The 21,830-nt window shown below is 38.4% G+C and overlaps 1 protein-coding gene across 4 annotated transcripts in view; it reads right to left on the bottom strand.

Moving 5' to 3' along the window:
- The window catches only part of EPS8 (epidermal growth factor receptor pathway substrate 8), a 126,741-nt gene that overhangs the window by 25,116 nt on the left and 79,795 nt on the right, over positions 1-21,830 (bottom strand). For all 4 annotated transcript variants that reach the window (XM_054282172.1, XM_054282175.1, XM_054282173.1 and 1 more), the window contains 9 exons: positions 13,405-13,472; positions 11,289-11,450; positions 10,939-11,088; positions 8,563-8,645; positions 6,198-6,334; positions 4,385-4,458; positions 3,161-3,287; positions 2,717-2,805; positions 457-531 (listed from right to left, as the gene is read on the bottom strand). In XM_054282172.1, coding sequence (XP_054138147.1) covers positions 457-531; positions 2,717-2,805; positions 3,161-3,287; positions 4,385-4,458; positions 6,198-6,334; positions 8,563-8,645; positions 10,939-11,088; positions 11,289-11,450; positions 13,405-13,472 — 965 coding nt within the window. The remainder of the gene's footprint in view (positions 1-456; positions 532-2,716; positions 2,806-3,160; positions 3,288-4,384; positions 4,459-6,197; positions 6,335-8,562; positions 8,646-10,938; positions 11,089-11,288; positions 11,451-13,404; positions 13,473-21,830) is intronic.

Here is a 21,830-nt window from a genome sequence, read left to right as displayed (position 1 = left end):
AACAGTGTGTCTTGATGTCACATAAATTAAATAAAGTATTTATTGCTGGAGAGCTGTTGTTCTGTTCACCAACCATTTTTTGTTCAGACCCACTCTGGATAATGTTATCTTTGCTTTACTTATCAAAGCCTCACATATTTCCATTAAATATGCTTCTAACTCTCCTCCTGCATTATGTAGAGAGCCTAAACTTTTTATTGCTAGTTAAAAATTATAATGACAAAGTGTAACACAAAGCTAAAGATTAATTAAATAAATACATCTAATAGAAGGGAAAATATGCAGAAAAGGATATAAATTATTTTCTAAAGAAAGCATCATCCTGAGATACAAACATTTCTCCTTACTTATTGTCCAAGGACACAACATTTCAATCTTGTTATCATTGAAAAAGTTACAGAGCATATAAATACAAGAGTTCTGAAGGGAAACACTTAGAAAACTGTAAAACCTTACCATATGTAGTGGGGTAAAGAGAAAATGGACCAGATCAGCTGCACTAGGATTCTGGATATGGAACTTCAACTTGGCCTGTAAGAGTCAAACAAATAGTACATTTTAAGAAACATTTGATTATTAAGACAATGAATACTTCACATAAGAATGGCCATGGTCCTCCTAAGCCCAGTGCTTGGCCTGCAACAAGTGCAAGTGCTCATCCATCCCACTGCTCCTGACTCCATGCATATTTTAGCACCTATTGTGCAAAACAAGAAGTTCCACAACCAAATGACATGTTTTGTGAAGAAGCATCTCCTTTGGAAATCTGACACCTCTTACTTTCATTAGTATTCTGCAAACTCTCCAAATAACACTAAATTGTCCTTCTCAGCTCACTTTTTCTATCAATGCTCATAACCATTCATAGACTTATTACATTGTTCCTGAATCTGGTCTTTTCCAAATTGAAGTAATTCCTTCAAGCATTCTTGTTCACCCTGGAACTTCTTCAATTTTGCTACACTGCCAAAAATATCAGGCCAGGTAAGACAATGGCATATTGATGATCTTTGTTAATGTTCTGTTGTCTTTTTTTCCCTGATAGCTTTTATCATTTGCTTGGTTGATTGCACTTAACACAGATGTGTTACATTACATCAACATTTTGCTCTGATTTGTTTTATATATGAGATTTTTTTCCTTGCCAGTCCATGACTATTACATCTATCAATAGTGAATTTCATCTACCACTTTATTGTTATAATAAAATATTTCTATGAAAAACATCTGAGATCATCAAATCCAACCTTTGACCAAACACCATCATTAAAGAAATATTCTAAAACCCCCATACCATAAAAATTCACTGATAGAACTTCTTGGAGAATTTATCTACTGATCACCCATTGGCTTTGCAGGCTCCAGAAATAAGAAGCCCAAATGTGCTTTAAAGAGTTGTAGTAGTTTCTATTGCATCTTGCCATCTGTTCTCAAACTGCTTTTGGCTGCCCTTATTCTGCTTTTACATCCAACTGTCCCACCAAATGAAGAAAGGAGGAGGATGTGTTTTTGCTTCTAATAACTTCCTAAACATTGTTCCTCAGCCATAACAACCCAGTCCCTGTCTATCTAAAGATCTTTGACAGATGGTAGGCACTTCTAGAAGCTTGAGGTTTTAAAAGAAATTCCTTTCTATTCGAAAATTTTTTTCTTCTAGCTACTCCTTTTCTTTTTAAACCAGATTCTTTATTTTATACAGTTCTCCTTGCCTGACACAAAGCACAAATTTCAGGCTTTTGTTGCTCCTGCAAAGATGCTGAAGTAAAGATTTGTTAAAGCATTGTCACAGCACAACTCCTCAAAAGCAACACCAGAACCAAGTCCCAGGTTGCTGAGCACCAAAACAAGAGCTGTGATTTCTTCTGCATAGAAGAGAAAGATTCAAAGATGCACAGATTTTTCTTGACTAAAAAAATGAATTTAAATGCAGAATGTAGCAAAAAGAATGGAAAAAACCCCTGGAGATTATATCTTTTACTGAGAAGGATGAGCATGTTCCAGGATACTCATCCTCCCTCAAACCAGCAATCCCTTAAGGTCAGAACCACAACACTTGGTAGCTTTTATTTTTTTAAAGATATTTTTAACATGTCCAAATATTTCCTACAGCCCTGCAATCAGAATTCATTCCCCAGGAGGAGGAAAGGAGCTGATTTGAGTCAGTGAATTCAAGAGCAGCTTTCCCCCCTGGCACAGCAATGGGAAGGGTCAGGCAGTGTCTCACAGCAAATGCTGTGAGGATGTCCCATGTGCTGAGGAGACTTCCACATGCAGAAGAGGAGATGCCAAAGGCTCTTGAATTATCATCTCTGCTTATTGAGAACCTCTAAAGAGACAGAAATTTGTTGGATGGAACAAGGTCTGTCCACAAGGTCCTGGGTAATGATGGCAACCAGCACAGCCAGTCTGATGGACATGGCTGAGTAAAATCAAATTAAGGCCACAGCTGGTGATGCTGGCAGACACACAACAGAGCTGTGAGGCCCCACAGACCTTCCTAGGAATCCCTTCGTGACTCAAAATCAAATTTCCCAAGTCAAAGGCTTTAAAGAACCAGGAAAGGGAGAAACACCATGATGCTGAACACCAAAAATGCTCATCAATTCAATCTGCAGAGAACCTGAGCAGCAGCATCCCAAAGCTCAGAGGCCAAGCCAGCCCACAGGTGGCCAGCCCTGGTCTAACCTCATATCCCAGACTAGCTGATATCACTCACCAGGAGATTGAAGCCATGCTTGAACTTTTGGAAGCAGTCAACAAATTCATCTGGAGGAGGTGGCTTTGCACGGAGAGTAAGAACACCCTCTGGTGAACAAAATGAGATTTTTATACACCCATTTATATGTCTATAGCTTCCACAAACATTCCAGATATAGCAAACAACAAAATACATAATAAATTTGCCATCTTATAGAACTTTGTAAATACAGAACTAAGGCAGGAGCATTTCTGTGGTCACATCTCTAATTAGCCATTCCCCACTGATTTCAAGCAATTAATTTTCATAGATTTCCCTCTAAGCATCTCCTGCACAGGAACTTTTGTGCTCAAATGGAGAAAAAATTGCTACACTGATTAAGAAAAAACACACAAAAAGACATTTCCTAGCTCCTTCAATGGTCCTGAGAGAAACAGAACTGTGTGCAGTACGAACTCTTACCTCCAGGTCCTTTCTTTTTACTTTTTTTAGTTTTCTTCCTCTTTGAAAGTTCAGCAAATGCTTCAGCAGCTTTTTGCAGTTTGGTAACAAAATACTCTATGTCATCCAAAATATGGTTCAGAATTTGCTGTGGGAGAAAAGAAAAGTAAAATTAAAATTTACAGAATCTATAGCAGAAATACTCCAGGAATTGAAATGTCCAGACTCCCAGACACCAACAGCTTCCTTAGAACAAAATCCATGCTGGAACATTCCACATTTGGATTCTTTGTGCTTTTAAATTTTTAAATACAGTTCTTAAATATCTGTAAAGTACTTTAAATTTTAATTTTTTTTTTTAAATGTAGGCCTGCTGGAAGTTTTTTAATTATGTGTAACAAGATAGTTCAGCTCAGACTGCAATTACACAATTTACTTCCACATTACATTTTTGCTGAGATCACATGAAAAAAAATTGAAATTATTTGAATGGACTGCATTTTCATAAAGAGTATAACTTCATAATCTCTATAACTTCATAATCTCCTTTTGTACTGAGTATTAAACTATTTGGTGAAGCTCTCTATAAATTAAGCTGTTTGTGGAGAAGTGCTCTTTGAAGAATTGATTTCAAAGAGTAACTGGAGAAGAATGAATGAAGCCCAGGGGAAAACACAAAGAGATCAATCCAACAGGACCCAACCTGCTTTTCTCAGGACCCTCTGGTGCTGCTGAGGGCAACAGCAGAGTGGAGAAGTAGAAAGTTACAAACAACAGATGGGGCAATATTTGATCAAGCATATACCATAGAACATGTCCAATATTATTGCTTATATGCAGGAATGATTTAAGTTGTAAATAAAAAGGGTCCACCTGTCTTCAGAAATGACCATGTTAATTTTGCAGGTGTTACACATATCCAAGTCCTGCTAAACAGATGGAATTTTTTATTCCTACATAGTTTGCTGAAGTCAGTCTTCTTTAAAAAATTATCATTTATACTTCCACCTCTTCACAGCAGAAAACTTGTAATCAACATTCAGTATATTTTTCTTTCCTTTTAAAAAAGAATATTAAGGAAAGGAACTGCCACCTGTTCATTTTAGATCTACCCCAACAAGCAGAAGCTGCTTGGAAAGCTTTTCTCCAGAACTGAATTTCCCATGTGGAGAAAAGTTTTCCCACAAAGCAGAGCTGCAAAATCTCACAGGCATGAAGCAGCACCATTTGTAGCTCCTCACTTACAACATCTCTGTCAATCCTGGCTGCTATCATCTCTGCTGTTTCTTCCTGCTCGTGGTATTGTCTGTGCTTTTCATCTGCAAAGAGGGGAAAAGAGAATAAGGCATGCATACATGTGGGATTAGTATATTAGTATATAACAATTTCTATATAGTTTATTCTTTGAATTACACTACTGTAAAATAAAGATGGACAAGACTCTGCCATTCCCTTTGCAAGGACTCCACACAAGCTGAAAATTTTAAATTTTGCACCCTAATGCTTGATTTCTCTCCAGGCTCACAAAAAAAGCTTCTGTACCTGCTTTCAATCTACTTAACTGCATAAATGAAGTTTACTGCTGAAGTATTTTAATTTTTTTTTTAAAACAATTCAAAGTGGCAGATTATAAATACAACACCATTAGGAATCATCCCATTTTGCAAAATATGCTGAATGGTACTACAGTAGAAGCAAGAAAGACTGCAGTGGCTTTGAAGACGATTCCTATGTAAAAAGTTATTAGCAAAAAGGGATGTCACGTCTGGAAGCATAGAAAGAAGAGAGAATGATGTGATAGAACTGATATTTCCAAATAACAACACCCAGACTCAGTGACTCTTTTGAAAATAACAAGGAATTGAATTTTTTGAGGAATTACAAGTTTTGCATTTTTAACCCACACCTAGTACTGCACTGCATTTGTGAGCAGGTGGGATTTCAGCAAACACATTTTAGAAAAGATCCACCTGAGTGGAACAAAAGGAACTGCAGGGACTCAGATCCACAACTGCTCCAACAAGACACCAAACTAATAAAACTTTTCTGATGTGAGAGCTCAAGCAGAAGAACAAGACAACCTTTACTCAAAACAGATGTATGTAGGTAGATAGATTAAATAATTCTTAACATTTCAGATTTCCCTGCACATTTATAGCTTTCATTGCAGAGTTGTGTACTTTGTTAAGTGACATAGATATAATTTAATAAAACAAAAATTAAGGAATCCAAGGCTTTTTCATGGTACAGTCTTAATCTCTATTATTAAAAGAACACAAGCAAAGAAACTAAAAGAGGCTTCATCTTAAGCTTTTTAGTCTGTTTTAAAGAAGGAAATTTGTTCTTTCTGAAGAACTTTTAAAGAAATTTGATTGAATTTTTTTTACATCCCTTAGGGATATAAAAAAAAAACCTCTGTCTTTTAGAGTATTTTATATCCCTTAGGGATGTAGAAAACCCACAAAAAAACTATCAAACAGAAATATCCCAACCCATTAAGGAATGTTAAAGTTACAGCATTTCCTAATTAAGGCTTAAAAAAAAACCCCAAAAACCAAAAAATGGAACAAACTAATTAGCCAAAGCAGCCATTATAAAGATAAATGCAATATAAATAAATAATTATGATCTCAAGTCCTTTTATCCATTATTATAATTTTTAATTGTCCAAAATATCTGGCCCTACTACTGGGGATAGCATCATTACATTACTGCCTTTACTGTTACCACATTCACTAAAAAGCCCAGGTCAAAATCTGGAACCCTCACCCAGCACAAGCAAAACCAGCTCTGAACAGGGATCTAGAAAATGGGTAAATGCAAGGAAATGACAAATCAGATTATGACAGATCTTTGTCCCCAGATCAGGCAGCAGTTGCTTGGGGCATCTCAAACTCCGCTGGGAAAATCTGCTCGCAGTGAGGGCAGAGGGCTGACCTTGCCCAACCACTTCTGCCATCGTGAACGTGGCCTTTCCAAACTCCTTCTGTTGCTAGCAAGCACCATAACAATCCACTCCAGGCCCCTTTGTGTGTGGCACAGCCCCAGGAATACTCACAGTCCCCCTGCTCCGAGGCCCACGCCGACCACGCTGCCACGCGGCTCCGCACGTCCACCTGCGTGATGGTCCCGGGGGGCACAGGGGCAGGGGCCCGGGGTGGTGGGGGGATGGCACTGTCAGCTTTGGAGATCATCCTAGGGGACAGGAGAGAACCCATGAGGGACACTGGAAGGGTAAAAGTTCTGTTCTCCAGTGCTAGGTCAGAGGAAATGAGGAGGCCTCACAAGGACTGCGCACCACGCGATGGGCTCGCCAAGTAAGCAGCCAGAGGTGTAAATGTGTTGAACTCCAGACCATGATGTGCAAATATGTTAAACACAGCACAAATCCACTCCACCAGGGAGTGAGCAAATTTTTGTCACCTGGGAAGTCCCCAAGCAGTGCCAAAGAGCATGAGGAGACCTGCCAGCTCACACACATAAATTCAGGGCCTTGCCATTATTGGGTGGCATTATTACCAGTGCAGTTGTAAGGGTGGGACTTGACTTTTGTATGAGAGGAAATTGGAAGGTTTGAAGCTGCCTTTCAGCCATCACAAATCAAGTATCTGGTCCCCTACGTCCGGCCAGTTGTCAACCACCTTTTGCTCAAAACCCTGCCAACAAAACCAAGTTCATTGGCTGATTTGTTTTCTAACAGGGGCCTGTTCATCCTCTCTCAATACAAACATATCAATATCATGGATTGCACTACCTGCAGTTTTCCAGTTCTTAGTGTAGTTCTAAATGCTGTAAGGAAAGAGGTCTTTGAATTCATTCTTCTGTCTGTTGATAACAACAGACAAAAAAAATCACAGTAGCTCCTGTCACATGTGACCCCCATTCCTTTCCCAGACGTCTATTCAAAAACTAGATCTTCACCTTAAATTCACCTTTTATAAACCCATCTTTATCACAGCATTCAACAAGACCACAAAACATCAAATGTTGTTTGGACTTTGAACAGCTAATAGTAGTAGCAGTAGTAGTACTAGTAGTAGTAATAATAATAATAGTAATATAATAATAATGGAATCTCATATTAATATTAACATTAATAATATTGATGATAATAATAATATTAATATTAATAATAATGATAATAATAATAATAATATAGTGATAATAATTTTTACCGTTTAAAATTAAATAAATAAATGAATAAATTAATTAATTAATTTCTTTTGCCTTTCCTTCTTCCAGTCCCCTTTCATTCATCAACAACCTTGCAGCACCTTACAATGCCTCAGAGGCTCAGTGAGGCAGGAGGGTCCCTCCCTGTGACCCAAACCCTGCAGGCACATGAGCCAACAAGGAGGAGCCAGCACTCAGCTGCCACCCACGTTTGACCTCTGGGCCTCACAGCCCTCAGAGATTGATATCTCAGATTATTTGTCCCAACAGATGTATTGGCCTACATTCTTTTCCCAATTAAATCTCATTAGTTTCCCAGCACGTCCAATGTGTTTGAGTCCCTCTGGATTGGCTCTCAGTGCTTCTACCTGGTTTGCAACAGTCCCACAAATGGTAAAGTCTATTTATTTAATTTTAAACCTGCAAATAGAGTTAGACAACATTCAAGTTCTCTTTTGTTTTTCTAGGAGTGCTATAGGAAATCTTTGTAAATTGCACATCAGAATTTAACAGGTATCCAGAACTATTATACATTCATTCTAATTTTTGTCCAGCAGAGACTTCTCTATCTGAGCACAATTATTATTGAGAAATACTATCAGCATCAGTTACACTGAATTTCTAACAAGCTACTACCATCACCATTCAATATCTGATATATTTGTGCCTTTGCTTTTATGCCTCTGTTTGCTACCTCTCATTCCTGTATTAATCCTCTCTGAACCCAACAGATTCTTTCCCTCACATTTTCCAACTGGCAGAGAAGATTTTGCTACCAGGGAAACAAGAAGTCTTCAGCATCATTAAACAGGCAGGCAGGAAAATTATTCAATCTTCAGTTGCTGTTTTATTTAACATCTTCAGATCCCAAAACCTTTTAGCATAATATTATTTACTTGGAGATATGGGGAATTTCTGGGGTTTCATTTAAATTCTGAACTACTTGACCCACATGCAGAGCTGAGACATGCAATGCCATTCTCTGGCAAGTGGAATTGCTCTCAGCTGTTCCCATCACTAAAGTGGAACTGGGAAAGGTAAGACTGACACCATAAATTGAACAGAACATGAGAAAATTATTAAAGCAAGCTATGGCTTTAATACACATGGCTTTGGAAATATATTATTAGCTAGAAGGAGAAAAGCTGAAGCCCCCCACAAAACCCCAAAAGACAGCAGGCAGACCTAGAGAGCTTCTGAAAGCTGTCACACTGATAATCCTACACACTGCCAAGAAGTAGGATTTTTACCTCAGTGTCTCAAGCCTCTTCTTTTGCTTCCCACTTTTGCTGTCACTGATTGCACTTTCAATATCCTCATGAATAAGGGTAGCCTAAGGAGACAGGAGCAGGAAACATCAGGAATCAGCTACTCTTTGAAATAAATATCTCACCTTTACACAGAGAATACCTGATCAAATCCCATTTATTTAAATGGTACTGGGACAAATTATTTTACGCATAAACCGTAAAAAGAATAAAATAAAATCTGGGAGTTGGTATTTTTGTCACTACTCCAGCCTCAAGCATTATCATCACACAAGAACATAATCTAGACACCAAATTTGTCTGAACAGCTGTAATTATCCCAAGTCAACCACTATTGCATAAGCTTTTTCCCTCAAAAATATGTAATTTTTGGTTGTCTCAAGTATTTTGTTTGTCTCAGACTATAAAAAGAAAATCTACTAAATATAGAAGCAGCAAAACTACTATAGATGGCAGCATTAAGAAAGTAACTTGTCATGGTTCAATTTCCTTTCAGAAATAATGACAGCCTCCAATTTCTCTTTGATGTGACAGAAGATGAATTTTTCAGAAGATTCCCTGATCTGTGCCTTCCTGCCACTCCACAAGTGCAGCCTGCCTCCACCAGTGGCCCCACAAGTGAAATTTTGATGCACGTCTAAAGTATTATTTTAATAGATCTTGCATTAAATAGGTCATGGCTTCTCACAGGATTTAGAATGCTCTGTTACATGTCTTCAGCTGACAAATTAATTTCCTGCAAAGGCTGTCAAAGCCCAAATCTGTCAGTGTCTGGCTCACTCTGCAAGGATCATGTCTTTCCCAGCACCCTCACCATGCAGAAGTGTGTACCTTTTTGGAAGGAATAATGTGACTTCTGCTAGGACCAGAAGACATTGTTGAATTTAGGATTCCAGGGGATTACAGGACTTTTCAGGCTATAATGGATTCCACTACAGAATAGTTAGGATACTTTAAGTTTACAGAATTAATAGAAAAAACTTTAGGGGACCAGAGGAAGTTAAACCCAAAAGAAGTCCATTAATCCAACACTCTTGGTATTTATTATTTAATTTTGTTTCTTGTTTATAAAATGTCAGAATGCCCCAAATAGTATTGATTTTAACTATTTTTTATTGCAGAGGCTCCTGGAGCTGCTTGTAACTTCAAACAAAAGCAGGGAAAAGCCAACAGAGAAAGACCTAAACTTTCAAAACCAGAAAAGTTTCATGGGTAAGGAAAAAACCCCAGGGTATGGCCACAGAATCAAACAACACTTCAGAACTAAGGGAGATACTGGACTTCCAAATCATGTCTGTATTCTATATTTTTATAGAGTTTATTTTATAGAGTCTGTACTGTATTTTTTTATATATACACAGAGGAACAAGTTCAAAAATGAAGAGACACCAACTGTACACATTGAGAAGCTGGGTCCAAACACTCCTCAAAAGGGACCCCTGCATTATTTTACACAAAAATCCCTGAACTTCTGACGGGCTCCCACTTTCCTTTAAACCAGCAAATACTGTGCAACAAATCACACAATCACTAATCATCCTCACACCACTCTCACCATGCTAATTCCAAAACTGTTCCACAGTGTGATTAAAAATCTGTTGTTTCAAGGCAATAATACAAACCACTACAAAGGAATTAAGAAATCCCCATGAAATTCTCAACTGGAATTACAGAGAGTAACTAACAGAATTAAAATTTATAACCTCAGAAACAAAGAAGTATTGCAGAATACATTAAAAAAAATAATTTACACTTGAAGGCAATATTTTCATCAGAGACAAGCAATCTCTTTCCTTGTTTTGCCCCTCATGCAAGGAATATTTTCCCTTTCAAGATCTCTCCAGCAGAGCAGAGATGCAGAGAGGTGAGAATGTAGAGAGTGTTTAATTGCTCAGTGACAAAAAGAACAGAAAGAGCAGGTAAGACTCAGGGCTCAGATGAGCTTTTTGCAGATTGTAAAATAAATTTGAGATAACTCAAATTATTTTACACCACTTTTGTCAGAAGTGTGAAGGCAAATCATAGACATTTTCCAGAGCTTTATACATTTGCAAAGCCAAATTAGGAGCTACAGAGTCCAAGAACCAATATTTACAGTAAAGATCTATTTGAACATGCACTGAGGAGTCAGCTTAAATATTAGATTTCTCCTTTGCAATACATACTACACTACATTTACTAACATACTGTAAATAGTGCTGATATCATAAGTGGATTAAACTTACAGTATATTTCCAAGAATAAAGTAAAGAATTATTTTCTATGAATTAACTCATTTATCTTTATCCACTGTGCTGGTCAATTAATACAATCTCCCCTATTCAAATAAGTCATAGCAGATCTTCAGTATTATCTTACCTTAATTTCATCACACTGGAAAAGATGCAAATCAGGCTTGTTTTGGGTTGGTTCTTTACATATTAATGCAAGAATTGAGTTGTAGTTGCACGCATTCATCACAGCTTGGCAATGCTGAATTGTGCTTAAAGGAAAATTCTCCAGTTCATTCTGTCAGAAGAGGGGGAAAAAAGAAGAAAACACAAAATGCCACTTTACTATACAGTGTCCTGATCTCAGAAAAGCTGCATGAGCAAAAAAGGGAAAGTGATAATAAGCTAATTAAAATCCTCAGTCTCACATACATAGTTTTCCTGCTCTCTCCCTTCTCCTCTCTCTCTGAAAATGAGACTGTCACTCACAGATCCTACCTTTGATTCCAAGTCCACCAAGCTGACAGCTTTGTCATCCACTTGAAGAATCATGTCTTGAGTCCACACTTTGCCTTTGGCATCCAACAATTTCAGCTTCCTTATTCCATCATCCACTGTGATCATTGCCTCTTTGCGGTCCAGAACAAAGGTGGTCAAGTGCTGGTGAGTAAAATGTGCATTTAAAAGAAATTGTGATTGCAATTTTCCCTATTGTTCAGGAGTGCCAGTATTTAAATTGTCAGGGAGTAGCAATACAAATTATTCATGAGTAAAAGTGCCTTTGTATATGGCAGGACACATGAGGAAGGATGTTTAGTCCAAAATGTCATTTTAAGTAAACTTATTTTTGTAGCTTGCTTTTTGATACCCACTGTCATTTCCTCACTACTGAAAGCAGACACATTCTGACACCCTCCAGGTATCAAAGCTAGAATTAAACCAGGAGTTTTAATTAGCTTTTTCAGGAGTGAAAACCTGTCTCTCTCTTGGCAAGCTGAATGCAGGAGGTGCCAGCAGAGGCTTCACAGAGTCTCCCTGCCAATGTAGCTCCATCATCACCCTGACCTGGAGCGTCCTCATCTCTTCCAGAGCTGCCAGCAGCCTGCTGGTGGCAACCAGGATGGGCTTGCATCTCACTGGAACACCTTATGGATGGGCTGGTCATTTAATGTGCAGCACAGAAGGAAACAGTAACAATTTTTGCTCACCATCAGTATTCTCCAGCCTCAATTAATGGCCTGGAAACTAAATAGTGCCTCCCAAACTTCACCTCAGCTAGCTTCCCTGTCATTATGGCTGTGGCAATTTCTCCCTCAGCATGCCAATTGTGCAAGAAAACCCACAAAATTATTTCGTTTTGTTCAGGCATAAATCCACCTTCACATTCTAATTGAAGATCTGGTAACACTCATTCAAGCTGAACCACATTAAATGTATGCCTGCATATCTGTCTTCTAAATAACTTTAGAAAACAAAAATAATACAAAAGGATTAACTGTGCTTTCTTCTCTTACAGGATAACAGCACAGGGTAATTACAGAGAAGAAAGTAGGTGTAAGCTGCATTTAATCAAAGTATTTAAAAGAAGTAAAGTGAAACAAACTCTGCACTGGCTGCTTACCCAGGAATGCTTAGATTCTAAATGCAAGTAGTAATTGTTATGCCAGTACAGGACCAAAACAGTTATGAAGAAAGCACACAAAATAGACAGGCAATTAGAACCAAATCAGGTATTCATTTGCAAACTGATTGTAGGGCTGAAGCACTTGAAATTAGGATATGATCTGCATATGATCTCACAATTGATTATTTAAAACCCCGCAAAAAGGAGCTGAGGATCTTGCTGTTTGCAAGACTTGGCTTAAGCCATGGCAGTGGTCTGGTGGCAGCAGGAGAAAGTTTAAGCCAAAGTAAGGCTCCAAAAGGAGGCACTGCATCCATAAATGCTTAACAGGCTACACACAGGCACTCAGGCTTACCTTGCTGAATATTTTAAATATGACAGCAGCACGCAGTAATTCTGCAAAGCAGCTTAAGGCAGCAAGGCACACACTTTGCTCTCCACTCTGGGGAAGACTCAGTGCAGGCACAGTATTTAATTCTGTATTTAACCACCACACACTCCACCCACTGGGAAATTGAGGGGTTAATGCTCAGCACTTTATGAATATTCTAATACCTCTGCTGATTAGATCTGATCAGAGTATTAGCTTTAAATACCAAAGTGCGCCTTGCCAGCAGCACAGGGCTGTTCAGCTCTGCCTCATCTTTGCAAGGAGCCAGGTTCAGAGACAGGGCAGCACAAGGTGTGGAATTGTTGCTCTGTTGAGGAGTCCTGTCTTCTTGCCAAACCACACGCAACTTTGCACACATCCTTCCATATCCAGATTTCAGCTCTTTGGGGCAAAGCTAGAGAATTTGAGACATTTCAATATAATCTGCTCTGAATTTGAGACATTTCAGTGTAATCTGCTCTGAAGTGACCCCAGGCTGGAGGGATATTTTGGAAGATGCATGTGCCTTGAAGCTTATATATCCTCAAAAAAAACCCCATGTAGGCAAAAATAACCACATGTAACTGAGAGCTGTAATTGGTGTATCCCTCTCATCTCACCTCCACGTGGTACTGTGATGTTTCAGATATGCTGCTGACACTGTCTCGTGCATAATTCTTCCTTTGTTCTGCAGATGGGAGGAAAAGAAAGAATAATTATTCACTCAGTGCCTTATCCTGGTGTCTTGACTGCTTCTCAGAGACACTTTGGACAAGTTGTACACATGAGAAGAGGAGATAAGCTGTGGTTAATTTCTGAATTTCAGCAGAAAATTCCTCCACCCCCACATGGCCCAGCACAAGGACCATTTTTACGTCAGCAATGTTAACAAGGAGCTGGTGGGTGCCCAAAAAAAGCCATTTATCTCATCCAGTGGGGCAGGACACTGGAGAGGAGCAGTGCTCTGACTGCAAACACTGCCTTGGGAAGGCTGATTATTGAAATCTTTGCCTTGCCACTGTAGCAGCAGTATGATAACTAGCACTGGGCTCACTGTAACTGTGTGAGCATCCTTGAAAGCAAAAGCATTTTCTGATATATACAAATAATTCTCATGCTAAATCTGCAAGAGGACAAAGGCACACACAATAAAAGACCTGACTCATCCTTTATTTCTTCATGAGGTATTCAAGTCATTGAATTGCTAATGTAGAAATAGGCATGGAAATATACATAAACACACCAAAATATCTCAAAATAGGGAATATTTTTCAGCTAACAAAACACAATGCTGCAAAACCAGAAACATTATGTGCCTTTTACTCTGTACAGTAGATTTACATTAAACCAGGAGAGGAAGGAAGGGGAAAAGCAAGATGAAGACAAAACACACACCCACACCACAAAATAATGAATTTAGATGAATACTAAAGAACACTTTTCAACTCTAGTGGAAAAAAATCGAATGCAACATTTGGAAGTTTTGGGGTTTTTTTCACTACAACCACTTAAGTGCCTGATCTGGAAGACCAGGAGCTTTGTTGTGAAAAAGCCAGTAGGTGACATGGCCAAGAGAGGTTTGGGAAACTCTGGAATTGGTAAATTTTTTTCTGTATTTCATTAAAAATCGCAATTTCTGATCATCAAGTAAAATAGGTGGTTTGATTTCTTTTCATATGATGAATATATAAAACATACATATGAAATGCATCAATTTCATCACACTTGGAGTAGCTGGAAGTAAAATAAGTGATTGTGTTGACAGGAAGGTTAAGTTACTTTTTGCAAAATTAAAAAAAAAATTCTAAATACTATCAACCATATGATCTGTGACATACAGAGATCTGCAGGAGGAGTCCATAAAAGCCCCCCTACAAATGTCCCTTCTGTGGCCAGGGCTCCTCCATGCAGGAATTCCAGGTGCAAAGACAGCAGTGCCCTCACCTTCAGACGTCACTCATGGAAGGAAGCATTTGTCACATTTTATAAACGCACCATTCTCTCTTCCCTTCTCACTGATTTTCCCAAAAAAGCAAATTTCTGAGATGCAGCACTGGCCTGAAGCCCCCCTCTCATGGTGACAAATGCCACTGAGGCAGCAGAGCCATCCTAATCCTGCACAGCAGCTGCTCACTTTGCTTCAGCAGGGGAAGTGTGCAGAGCAAGCAGCCAAATGCAAGGACAACACAAATTATCAGAATTTTTAGCCAGGTGTGTGAATATTTCAAAAAAGATATCTTTCTTTCATTATGCATTATTCTGAAGTCCCAAGGAATGTAGGATACAGCCTTGGGATTTCAGCCTTGATCATTCCATCTGCATCTACTATTTCTGCTTTTGCAGCATGTTGCTGAAATGATTTTTTTCAGCTTTCAGATTGTCTCTTTAACCACAGCACACACACATGCACACCCCAACAGCACAGCCAGTAAAGCAGGGCTGTCTGATTTGCTACCTTTCTTTTTTTGTTTGGATGATGATCTGAAGAAGTAAAGTCCATCTGTTCCTAATAAAACAAGGGGATTAAAAAGCAGTATCTAGTTTAATCCCATAGAATTATTTGCATCTCTAAGGGGATCAGTTAGCAGCCTTCTGCTGTGGACTGTAAGTGATACTTAAATACTGTCCAGTAAGAAAGAATATATGCTTTAAACAAAACAAAACAAACAAAAAAAAGTTACTAGTTTCAATAACAATGCACCAATACTCCGTTTTGAGGGTTGTTTTACAAAAATATAAGTTTTGTGCTATTGAATTAAACAAGCATCAGAAAGTTTACATCCACTGTAAAATTTGTAAATGCTGCAAACAGTAACAGTTGGAGCTGCTTTAAATAAAAAAGAAAGTCTGAGATATATATATATATATATATATATATATATATATATATATATATAGGCTCCAAAGGAATCAAAAAGCAGAGAGTAAATTAGGAAGAGGCTCCTTATTCTGCTTCTGTGTTAAGACAGGAATTTCAAAACCATTTGCAGCATGGATTAACAGATCCTCTTCCACAGAGCAGCTCAACACTCCCAGTAGGACAGGATGGAAAAATGTTCAACACACACTGTCATGGTGAGATTACATGTGGATTTTATTAAAGTTCTTGCAACTATTGCATTGTAATCAACAAAAACTTTGATAAAATTTACATTTAACTAAAGTCAATCAGTGTTTGTGTTAATAAACAAAAAGTTGGGACACAAGAACTGAGCGTCCACACTGAGAACAATTCATATTTACAAATTTATTTCTTTAAGGCAGGTAGAATGAGAATTAGAACCTGCTGGAGACCCAAGTTATCATTTAGAGCAGAGCAGAACATTTCAGCTGGGACTGAAACACAGCTATAGAGGATCTGGAGGTGGATTCTACAGCTGCACCCTGAAATTATTCACCCATCAAAATACATCTTCTAACACAAATCCTGGCATCAGGCAAAATTCTTTCATTGTTGGAAAGATTTGTCTTCAGCCTTTGTTTTCCAAAGCTTTTACAATCCAATGGTTCATAAGTGGGTCTCCTTTCCCTTACAGCTCCCTGAGACTTGTGTTTTTTTGTCTGTCTGGCATGAATCACACTGAAGGAAGAACAGTCCCCTCATGATAATATAAACATAAAACAAAGAAAGACAGAGAAAAAAAGATAAAAAGGAAAGGAAATAGAAAGACAGGCAGTTAAAATGCATTCCCTGTCCCATGGCTTTTGCCAGCACCTCAAAACGAATCTTCAAGCTCTGCTTTCTCCTGGTGCCTGGCTCCTGTCCCAGACTGCACCTACAACCCTCCAAAAGTTCTCCCCTTGCCATCAGGAAGGACACAAACCCTTTTGCAGCCCCTCCTGCTGAAGTGCTCCACTGCCCTGAGCTCCTGGAAAAGCTGATGAAAGCCTGCACATCTGTTCTCTGTCCTCTCCAGATGACACAAGGGACTGCTGCTCCTTCCTGCAGCACCTCTGTGTTTCCATTTCCCAGTCACAGAGATCTCAGCTGGTGACTCTCACAGGTTCTTTCATCTGTATAAAAATTTTTCTTTTCCTACAGAGGTGCCCATTGCCATTCTTCAGGAAATGCAGCTTCCATCTCTCGACTCTTTCACGTATCAAAGAGACAGATTATTACCCATCAATATTAATCTGACTGCTTTTACAGAAACCTTAACCTATCACACTAACTGCAAATGCAAGTAACACAAACTCTACTATTGAAAAGGAGCAACAGAATTTGCTGATGTGCTGAATGCAGAGGGTCTGGCTAGGACGGAGATGATTTTTGGATCTGATAACATGGGGATATTTTAGCTGTGGCTGAATGGCATCAAAGTCTTCTCTAAATTTCTTATTCTGCTGCCCCAGTGAGTGGGCTGAGGATGTACAAGAGAGGGGACACAGCTGGGACAGCTGACCCAAAGGATATTCCATACTGTTTAATATCCTTGCTCAGCAGTAAAAGTGGCAGCAGTCTTTCCAAAGACTCCTTGCCCAGATAGTTTGGCCATTGCTCTGCTTATGGAAGGTTGTGAGTAAATCCCTTTGTGCTATTCAATCCTTTTTCCTCCCTGTTCTTTCCTTCACCCCTCAAGCCATCTTTATCTTGATCCATCACGGTTTTTTCTTGCTTTTTCTCTTCCAATTCTCCCCCTGTTCTGCTGCAGAGAGGAGACAGGGGGAATGAACAAGCAAATGGGGAGGTCCTCAGATGCTGGCTGGGGTCAGCCCCTGACACTGACAACCCTAACAAAATAATGTTTTGTGTGCTTTGTTTCACTCTCCTCATCCTCCCAATCAATCTCAGCCTCTCACAGGTCCCTTCATGCATGAAGAGGCTATTGAAGCTGAAGTGAAATACTACAATAGAGACTTCCAGACATGAGGCATAAAACTATCAAAAGAAGAATAAAACTATCAAAACATAAAAAACCTTATCAAAATTATTGAGTTTTTCCCTGTATACTCTACTCATTGCAGCTCTTACACCCACCACTTAAAGTACAGTGCAGCCCTAATAACAGGTTAGCTCAAACTCTGCTGATATGCTGCACACCATTTAGATAAAGGATTTTTCCTTTGGCAAAATAAAAAAAAGAAAAAGACAGGATCATGGCAGAATATACTTAAGTTAAATTCTTAACCACCAATTCTTAACCAATCTATAGCAAATGTAACCCAGAAGAATACGATTAAAATAAAATCTCTCACAACACAAAGGCAATAAAATGAAAAGCAGCACATTTCACTTATAGGTCCTGAATGTAAAATCTAAATTTCACTTATGGGTCCTGAATATAAGATCTACTTGCTACTGAAGCTTCCGGAGGAACAGGAATATTGATCCACAGAAACTAGTACTCTTGCTGATGTCTGATGTGGACAGATATTACAGCAATTCATGTTGTGTGAAATTACTGAATTCACCAATCATCAGGAACAGACCATGTTTCTGTTTTCAAACAGAAGTTGACAACTAAGGATTTTATTTTCATTTTTGAAAGCATCCAAAACACCAAAAAACAAAAAGCAACCTCTTAACCAAAGACTTTCAGCCAAGTCAAAAACTCTACCAGCCAGCCCATGACATAGATCAACAGGATTGCAGATTGCTCTGAAATTTGATGGCAATCACATGGCCATGGATTGAAAGTCTCCTCCAAAATCTGTCCCAAGGATCCTGGAGTGACACCATAAAATATTTCTACACACCATCAAGCAGAAAAGCCCAATACTTAATTTACTGCCATCTATCTGCATTGGTTGATGGTTGATACCCTTAAGAATAAATTGGGAAAAAAAAAAACAGCTTGAGGCAGAGCAAAGTGCAGGAGAAGTGACCTAAACATCCGGGGACAAAGGCCAGAACTCAAATTTCCTCTTCAGAGGAGCAAGCACTATCACTTTCAGAGATTAATGCCAGGAGCTTCTCTCTGATGGCTGTGTGGAAGTGGATGTCAAAGGAAGTGTGTTGTTTAGAAGTCAATTGTCAAATTAATCTGAGAACCAAAATACTGCAAGGATGTTAATGTGGATGGCTTCTTCCAGTGCACTCATTTACCTGCCTGTGAGCTTGTGAAAAATGTGTATTTTATTATTAAAATGAATATTATATGTGTTATGTTAGAAGGTTATGCTGTATTAATTTTCTTAAGTAGTGTGTTAAATATAGGTTTAGCTTGTAACATAATAGAAACTAAAAATAGAAACTATGCTATGTAAGATACTTTAATTAAAGAAAGGACTCGCAGTGAGATAGCAGCCACAAGACACCTAAATCTTTCAGAGAAAGAATTTATTACTCTCTTATCAAAAGAAACGAACTTCCTGCCTCACTCAGCCCTGAAGACACCATTAGGATTAAGAGGAAGAAGATGACACTGACCAGAGAGAATCCTTTGTTTGGATGGAATTTATGCATCATGTATGAGGTGTATGAATATGCAACAGGTTATTGTTTTTAAGGGTTAATCCCCTGTTAATGTGGATCCTTTTTTGGGCTTATTTTGCCCAGAAAGAGGTACCCTGACTGTCCATAACTCTTTGTTTTTATTGTCTCATATTGCCCTAAATCCTAATTGTCCAAATTTTTATTACTCTAATTATATTACTACTTTTATAACCATTTTATTACCATTAAACTTTTAAAATTTTAAAAACAAGTGATTGGCATTTTTCACAAGCTGCATGAGGTTTCCTTGAATTTGTTACACTGCAGTCCTTGCTCTGAAGTAGGCATATGAGCAATGCAAAAATACACAGGTGTACCATTCACATTCTCTGAAAAATCCCTTTGCCCAGGATTTTTCTCCTGGGAAGCTGAGAAGCCTCAGAGAAAAGGAAAACAACTCTTATCTAATTTGCTTCTCTCGTGTTGTCCTCATGTGTGGAATGTGTTTGGAGATTGTTTATCCACAGGTGGTTATTTCATTGGTTTCACGTGAGTTGTTTTGACTCTTTGGCCAATCAGTGCCAAGCTGTGTCGAGCCTCTGGAAAGAGTCACAATTTTTTCATTATTATCTTTTTAGCCTTCTGTAAGTGTCTTTTCTGTATTCTTTAGTATATAGTTTAATATAGTATCCTTTAATATAATATAATATTATAAAGTAATAAATTAGCCTTCTGAGAACATGGAGTCAGATTCATCATTCCTCCCTGCCACGACGGTCCCTGCAAATACAATACACAGGCAATCTCACTTCCAGCTCCAAATCACAGCCACCAGAGGATAAACTCAGTGCACAAAACACTCAGTCTTTTCTAATGTGTTGTGAGAAGACAATTTTAGCAACATCTTTCAGTTCTGTACAATAATCTGACAATTTGGAGTGACCCAAATTCAAGGACCAAAATCCTGGTCCATCCCTCCTGGGGAATGAGGCTGCTCCTTGCTGTGTGAGGGGCTGGCAAAGCCCCAGCACTGCTGCTCCTCTCCCCCAGTCAGAACTGCTCAGGACAGATGGAGAACCAATGCTAGAACAACAGATGACAGCAGGAGCCAGAACCCAGCTCCGACGGAGAGAGCAGGAAGCAAACGATGAAATAAACCCCATAAAAATGTGCAGAGAGCACCTTCCCTCGCCTCAGAGAGAGATTTGTCATGCAAATAGAAAACAGCTCATTTCAGGAAGGAAATGAGTGAAAACAAAGGGATTATTTGACACAGGAAAAAAGGCAATTGCAAGGAAGTTTTCGCTATCAGACAGGAACATTAGAGATAGTGATGGCTCCGGTCTGGCTTTGAGCTGAACACCAATAATAATGTTAATTAATAGCTGAATACCACGAATTGGTAACACCAATAATATTCCAGCCTCCTTTCCCACAGCACCGGCCAACCTTCTGTGTGATGCCTGAAGGGTTGAATATTCATGAGTCACCTCAGCAATGGCATCAAAGACATAAAATTCATGCCAGGACATAAACATGCCTGCATATATGCCAGGACAAAAACATACATACATATAACAACAAGCAATAATAACATTAATTTGTAATAATAGTAGTAGTAGAAATACTAATACTAATACTAATACTACTAATAATAATAATAATTTTCTTTTTATTTAGTTTTTACAGTGCTTGGAAGAGACTGAGTTCAATATGAAGTGGTCACTTAGAAGCCCAGGCACCATTTTACTTAATAGTCAGGGATAGGTGGCTGAGTCCAATTGACTCTCAAGTTCTCCAAGAAAAGGAACATTTTAATGGAAAATTTGGTGCTGACCTCATGCTGTGACATTTTAGTAAAATAAAGCAAAAAACACCCCACAGTCTGTTTTACATTAGATTTACATATATTTTTCCAAAATATAAAAGTGAATCTATTAAACACATGAGCTTTCTGTATTAACCTAAATAGTATACATACTATACATTTAAAATATATGTGCAAAACAAAATATAAAAAGACAGCTAAGACAGCTTCCTCCTGCTCCATAGGATTTCAGTCTCAATATTCTCAAATAAAATAATTTAGTTAGTTATTAATTATTTATATAATACTTTGCAATGAGCATTTTCAACACCCTTTACACTTCCAATTTCACTCAGTTGTTTTTCACCCTGTTTGGGCAGTATGCACAAAAAATTCAACATCACAAGGGAAGAAGATGCTCATGGGATGCAGCAGAATAGTAAATTTGTTGCTAAAAATTAAAAAAAATTGCCCTGAATTTGAGAAAGATTTTAGGCGCTTTCCTTATTTTCTCCTGCTCATATATGTGGTGATAGCAACACCCTACTTCTTTACGTATAAAAAAACAGAGCAGAAGTAGTAAAATGTGCAAACTCTTAAAGCTGTGCCAATACATATCCATTTGGAGCTCTAAACAACTGATTCGTCTACTTCATTCAGCTCCTGGCAACTGCAACTATCATTTTGTGATATATCTACCAGAACAGAAGTGAACCAAGGACAACATTTCCCTTTACAGGAGCCACCACCCAGCAGTTTCATGGCAAGAATTTTCCTTAGTACCTGAATTTAGTTAAGTACTTTGGAAGTAAAAAAAATGCCATTACACACTTCAAGTTTACTCACTTGTCCCCGTCTTCTCC

Source organism: Melozone crissalis, unplaced genomic scaffold (assembly GCF_028551555.1).
Source record: "Melozone crissalis strain CALT ecotype California unplaced genomic scaffold, PUWL_Pcris_2 ptg000033l_1, whole genome shotgun sequence".
NCBI lineage: Eukaryota > Metazoa > Chordata > Aves > Passeriformes > Passerellidae > Melozone > Melozone crissalis.
Note: the sequence above shows the minus strand (reverse complement) of the source record. Positions and strands in the feature narration are given on the sequence as shown.